Here is a 6,257-nt window from a genome sequence, read left to right as displayed (position 1 = left end):
CTTTGTCAAAACATTTATTGTCCAAGGCGCGGCTGCCAGGATAAGCGATGAGGGAGGAAAGTCAATGAAAGGAGAGACGGGGGTCGCCCTTGGGGGGAGGAGGAGGGGTGTTGGAGAAGCTTCCTCCCGTTGAACGAACGTTGGTGACTGAAAGTCTAATATGGTAGCTAATGTGCTAGCTTGTCAAGGGCGTTCCTTATTCTATTTGTGGTTGATCGATTTCATCTATACATTTTAAGCAGCGAATGACATAAGTGTTAGTATTTGAATTTAATAAAGCTAGCTAGTTATGAAAGTCTTTCTGTCAAAATAAAAAAGTTGTTGAATCCCCAACCCTGAAACTAGTTCCATATGTGGTCTAGCCCAGTGGATGTGATACAAACATGGCTTCCAAAAGGGTTTTTTTTTCTTTACCTACGTTAGTGATCAAAAAGATGTTTTATACTCCCTCCTAAAGTAAAGTGAAAATATAAAAGTACTTAAATTACTAAAGTAGTGGTCTAAACGCTCTTATATTTCTTTCTACGATCTTTACATCGGGTGTATATAGTACTATACTCCCTCTATCTCATAATGTAAGAGAAAGTATTTCTAACACTACACTAGTGTCAAAGTAGCGTCGAAAACGTACGTTTTTATATTATGAGACACGAGGAGTATTTTAGAGGACTAAGATACTCTTTACTAACAAAACTGCTTAAGCAACGGTCGACACAAATTCAAATTTGTGGGCAGACATAATAATAATATTGTTAGCATCCAGCCAATACAAGTAGCTCATACAACCAAATAGACGTTTCGATAGCGAGAATCCATAAAAACACGAAATAAATACGCCTTCACCGCATATAGATGACACAGAAGCTAAAAAGAAATGTTAGGGAAATCCTCTGATTGATAAAACAGACAGACAGACAGATGAGCTTTATCTAAAGCCTCCAGCAGAAATACTACAGTCCTTCATCAAACATTCATTCATTCAGCAACCATACTACAATCCAAGACACAATTCATACTCGCGGCGATATGTGATCCCTCCCTCCCTTTAGCATCATCATTTTCTTCTTGTTTCATTCAGTCGCGCTTCCTGTCCCTGCTGTCCCTGTCTCTATCCCTCCTTGTGGAGGGCGACCTCGAGCGGTCCCTTGACGACCTGCTGGAACGGCGTGGAGAACGGCTCCTCCGCGGTTCCACTCGGGAGCGCCCGCCTGCATGCATGCACACAAATCCGGACGGATTAGATGCATGTAACCAAAAACTGCCCTCCCCTAAGAGTAATATCCTGCTGCAGGCTAATGTAGAGTGTATGTATATGTATGTACATAAAACACGGTAAGACAGCCGCAAATTAAAATATTATATATGCATCAACGTCCGTTCATACTTACTAAAGATGATTGGCGCAGTGCTCCAGTGAAACAAGGGTGATGAATGGATCTAGAATGAATGATGCAAGTGGACATTATAAAAAAAAGATCCACGGCACGACCAATCATGCTAGCTAGTGGCCACAGGTAAACTAAACCAGATAGATGCTAGCAAGGAATCTGTCTGAGCAAAGCCATGTCAAGTACAAGAAGAGATCAGCAACCTACACAAAATATATATCACCAACAGGACGGGACGGAAAGCATCTATCTTATCAGACCACATGCAAGTACAGAATACAAAAATTCAATAACATATCTTCTTATCTGATTGCTAGACACATTCTTCATACTAAAACCTGTGACAACTGGTAAAGTGCTCTAGTGAACCAAGAGCAACGATACTACAGTAAACTAATCTCCAGTTAATCATATAATAATAAGCTTCTCTAAACTATAGGAATCTGAGCACAGCCACGGCAAGTAAAAAAATTAAAAAAATCATGCTACAAGACAGATCAGACAACCGCAGTACAAATCATCTAACCAGATTGCTACACACCGCAATCTTGGCATCCCGTCCTTCCCAGGAGACTAACTAATCTCCAGTCCGTGTAAAACAAGACAGCCATACAATGTTCATACTATAAAACCTCTGGTCTGGTGACAGGAAAAAAGTGTTCCAGTGAACCATGAGGAACAACAATGCTGTGAATTAATCTAACATGACACCACTGGAGAATTAACAATACACAGCCCATCGTGTTGGCTAAAGTCAACCGTGGGATAATAAGCTACTCCAAATGCTGCCTAGGAATCTAATCAAAGCAAAGGCAAGTACAAGAAACTCGTGCTATAATAATCCAGACAAGAAAAAATATCAATAACAGGAAGCAAAGCATCTATTTCAAATGCAACCGCGGGAGTCTCCATGCATACCTCTCGGACCACAGTATTCTCCAGGGGTAGGGGTCCTCTCACGAGTTCTCTTTGCCTGCAATTCACAAGGTCATTAGCGAATAGGAATTCAAATGCATGGATCATAATCATTCTGCATTGATAAATAATTTTACTCGAGGCAATGAACAAAATGTGCATCAAATTGGTCCTGACGGAAGGCGCGCTGAAGACATCCAACACCAGCTACACTTACCACCGTAGCTCCAAGAATGTAGTACCAGGTACCAGAGTGGTTTGAGGTGCCGTGTCGGTCGGTGGTGACGCGTAGCAGTGCAGCGTTGAGAGCCGCGCTCTCACTCCAGGATCACCAGAATGGTTTGTGGTGCTCTGTCTGTCGGTGGTGACGCGTAGCAGTGCAGCCTTGAGAGCCGCGCTCTCACTCCAGGATCACCAGAATGGTTTGAGGTGCCCTGTCGGTCGGTGGTGACGCGTAGCAGTGCAGCCTTGAGAGCCGCGCTCTCACTCCAGGATCACCAGAATGACTTGAGGTGCCCTGTCGGTCGGTGGCGACGCGTAGCAGTGCAGCATTTGAGAGCCATGCTCTCACTCCAAGATCACCAGCATGACTCGAGGTGCTTGGTCCGTCGGTGGTGACGCGTAGCAGTGCAGCGTTGAGAGCCGTGCTCTCACTCCAAGATCACCAGCATGACTCGAGGTGCTTGGTCCGTCGGTGGTGGCGCGTAGCAGTGCAGCGTTGAGAGCCACGCTCTCACTCCAAGATCGCCAGGATGACTTGAGGTGCTCGGTCGGTCGGTGGTGGCGCGTAGCAGTGCAGCCTTGAGAGCGGCGCTCTCACTCCAAGATCGCCAGAATGAGGTGCTCGATCGGTCGGCGTTGACGCGTAGCAGTGCACCGTTCCGAGCCATGCTCTCACTCGAAGTCGGTGCAGACAGCGTAGTAGGCGCTGATCATGAGGGTGATGGCGATGATCACGAGCGTGATGGCGATGCTCGTGAGGGTGATGGAGATTCAAGAGGCAACAGATTGTAAGGTTGAAGAAGAGGTTGTACAAACCAACAGGTGGGTGCAGCCAGCATTTAGTTCAATAATTCTACACAGAACACTGACTAGAATTAATGCTAGCCCAGCAGTGGGGAAGCTGTATGGTCGTGGAAATCAGCACAAAAAAAGAAAGAAGCAAAGGAGCACAGAAACAAGATGTACTTTTTCATTTCCTGCACTGAAAATGTTAACGACACCCCAATATATATACATATATATAGCATAGCCAATGCACCACAGCAATGAGCCCAGATAAATCAGTGTTTATAGGAATTACTCCTACTCTGGCTGATTTTCAGGGACACTTAAAAGTTGAAACAAGATGTTAGATACAGAACTGGTCAGGGTTTTGATATGCACTACAAAACAAAATGTCCAAGGTATACTGTGTGGAAGACATAAGAAAGGTCTGCAATGGCCTCATTATGGTACTGAAATCAATAGTTAGTAACTTGTAAACTATGTCCTCATTAAGGATGTGTGGCTTATTTCCAGATAAAGTTGACCAGAAATTTGGCAGTAGAAAAGCTAAAATGTAAGTCAGGATCTCCATGGGACTCATATTTTACTACTTGTACCTGGTAACAAGAAGTACCTTACTGCTCAAAAGGATATGGGTGTTTCTAAGAATCAATTTACTCTGGCAGATTTTTCAGGGACACTTGACCGAGTACATAACCACATCGGTCAAGGTTTTGATATGTATAAAAGCTGTTAGAGATCGAGATATATTTTGTTGAAGACTAGAAAGCGACCGACATAAAAGGAAGGTCAGTAATGGTCTCATTCTGGTGTTGAACTATTGACTTCTTAACTTGTAAACTACGTCCTAGGATGTGTGGCTTATTCCCAGATAAAGTTGGCCCAGAAATTTGGGGGTAGGAGAGCTAAAGTGTAAGACATGATCGTTACATATATGCTATGACTGCCTGGTAACAAGAAGTAGCTTAAACGCATATGCAAATGAAAGGAAGAAGAAGAAGAAGATGGTTGTGTAACACAAGTTAGCATCAAGGTTGTTACACGCAGACAAGTTTGTTATACCTTTGCCACACTGATGAGGCGGCCTTCAAGGACAGTACGGTGCAGGTACTTGATGCAGCGCCTTGCATCCTCAACATTCTCCATGGTGACGAACGCAAAGCCACGTGATTCTTTCGTACGAGGATCTATAACGACACGGCAGTCTTTAACCTGCAGTTTTGCCACATGGTGCATTAGTTAGTGGCATAAGATTCACGCAATAAACAAGCAGTCCCATCCCAGATAAAAGGAGAAGCATCTTCGCAGATGGCATCAGGCATGAAGGAAGAAAGCAGAGCGCAGAGAGAGTAAGGGTACCTTGCCCTCTTTACTGAAGAACTTCTCGAGGTCAGTCTCTTGCGTCCGTGTGGACAGTCCAGTGACATAGAGGTTGTTGCCAGGATTCCTCACATCGTCTTTATCTCTGCTCCTGAAACATACATACATACATACATACATACATACATACATACATATTATTAGGAGAAGAGAACCGACCGATGTCAATATCGGTATCTTTGTGATGATGTACATCATTAAGTAACTATTGTTTTTGACCAGCTATGTACATACTGTATGTAATACATCATCAGAAGCAAGCAGCATTATCCACCATCACAAGCAAAATGAAGAAATAAACATGAAACCGACTTGGACTTGCCTGGAGCGGCTCCTGTTCCTGGACCTGGACCTTGACCTGGACCTGCCACGCCTCTTTGGCGGAGGGGACCTCGAGACGCTGCGTCTTGTACTAGTAGGTGGTGGCGACCTCGAGATGGTGCGCACCCCCTTGGGAGGAAAAGGGGGGGGAGGGGGCAGGGGAGGCGACTTGGAAGCGGCGCGCCTCCTGGGTGGGGGTGACTTGGAACCGCTGTCCCTGTCGGCGGGGGGAGTGATGGAGCGCGCGGTGTACCTGAAAACAACATTTTTGTTACACTGTGGACAAGAATAGATGACGAAACTGATAAGAGATAAATTGGAGCATGTTTCTGTTAGGGGAGATGTGATGGTCTCTCTGCTGTTAGGGTAGGGGAGGGGAGGGGAGAAATGAAATGAAGTGAAGTGGACTGACCTTACTTGGTTGGAGTGCGACATGTCGCGGTCTCGTGGCTGAACCTGACATGAATGAATCAATCAAACAGCAAGAAGAAGAAGAAGAAGAAGAAGAGCGTAAGCAGTGAGAAGAGAAGAGAGCAGAGGCAGATGTACAGCAAGCAGGACAAGACAAGATGAGCGAGCAAATCTTATCTTAGGTAGATTACATCTTAGTTAGATAGGTAATAAATATAATAAAAGCAGCAGCAGCAGCAGCATATTATGAATGAAATCTTAGGTTGTTTCAGATCTAGCTAATATCGATCAATCAATGCACCACAGCAATGAGCCCAGATAAATCAGTGTTTATAGGGGAGAGAGGGAGGCAACCAACCATTATAAATCAATCAATCAATCAATCAATCATACACTAGTTAGTTCCAGATCTAGCTAGTATCGATCGAAATAATAATAATAAATCTAATAACAAGAATCGGTTGGAAGTGGATCCAACGAGGGGAGGGGAGGGGATCCAACGAGGCGGCGAGGAGCCTTGAGCTTCTTACCAGGCGGCGGAGGCGGCGATCTCGATCTGCCTCTGCCTGCAGGCGTCGGTCGGTCGGTCGGTCGGATCTCGCTCGCTGGCTGGATCTCGTTGGCCGGCGGCGGGGAGAGAAGAGAAGAGGAGAGGAGAGGAGGCGACGGCTGCGGGGATGGGGATGGGGATGGGAGGGCGGAACCCTAGCTAGCTTTGGATGGGGATGGGGATGGATGGGAGGATTAGTAAGGATTAGGAAGGAAGGAAGGATTAGGTAGGTAGGAAGGAAGGGAGGAGGGGAAAGGGGGAGAATGAATGAATGAATGAATCCA

General features: G+C 45.3%; 1 protein-coding gene across 2 annotated transcripts; it reads right to left on the bottom strand.

The window, feature by feature from the left end:
• Positions 1 to 780: 780 nt before the first annotated feature.
• On the bottom strand, positions 781 to 6,257 carry LOC125524337 (serine/arginine-rich splicing factor SR45a-like). Of its 2 annotated transcripts, none has more exons than XM_048689403.1 (7): positions 5,954 to 6,257; positions 5,425 to 5,468; positions 5,014 to 5,265; positions 4,671 to 4,782; positions 4,374 to 4,523; positions 2,307 to 2,361; positions 781 to 1,208 (listed from the first exon to the last, which is right to left on the bottom strand). In XM_048689403.1, the coding sequence occupies exons 2-7, from the start codon at positions 5,445 to 5,447 to the stop codon at positions 1,075 to 1,077; spliced, it is 726 nt and encodes a 241-aa protein (XP_048545360.1). In that variant the 5' UTR covers positions 5,448 to 5,468; positions 5,954 to 6,257; the 3' UTR covers positions 781 to 1,074. The 2 variants fall into 2 exon arrangements, with proteins under 2 accessions (XP_048545360.1, XP_048545361.1); XM_048689404.1 differs by having other exon boundaries at positions 5,425 to 5,462; positions 5,954 to 6,240.

This window comes from Triticum urartu, chromosome 7 (genome assembly GCF_003073215.2).
Source record: "Triticum urartu cultivar G1812 chromosome 7, Tu2.1, whole genome shotgun sequence".
In the NCBI taxonomy this organism is placed as follows: Eukaryota; Viridiplantae; Streptophyta; class Magnoliopsida; order Poales; family Poaceae; genus Triticum; species Triticum urartu.
This window is presented reverse-complemented; position numbering and strand designations above follow the sequence as displayed.

Excerpts from the sequence above, each read along its gene's own strand:
- LOC125524337 (XM_048689403.1), bottom strand. The coding sequence starts at position 5,447 with ATGTCGCACTCCAACCAAGTAAG. Across the intron at positions 4,524-4,670 it reads TCTTCAGTAAAGAGGGCAAG|GTTAAAGACTGCCGTGTCGT; the intron begins GTACCCTTACTC and ends GCAAAACTGCAG. Across the intron at positions 1,209-2,306 it reads AGAATACTGTGGTCCGAGAG|GCGGGCGCTCCCGAGTGGAA; the intron begins GTATGCATGGAG and ends GCATGCATGCAG.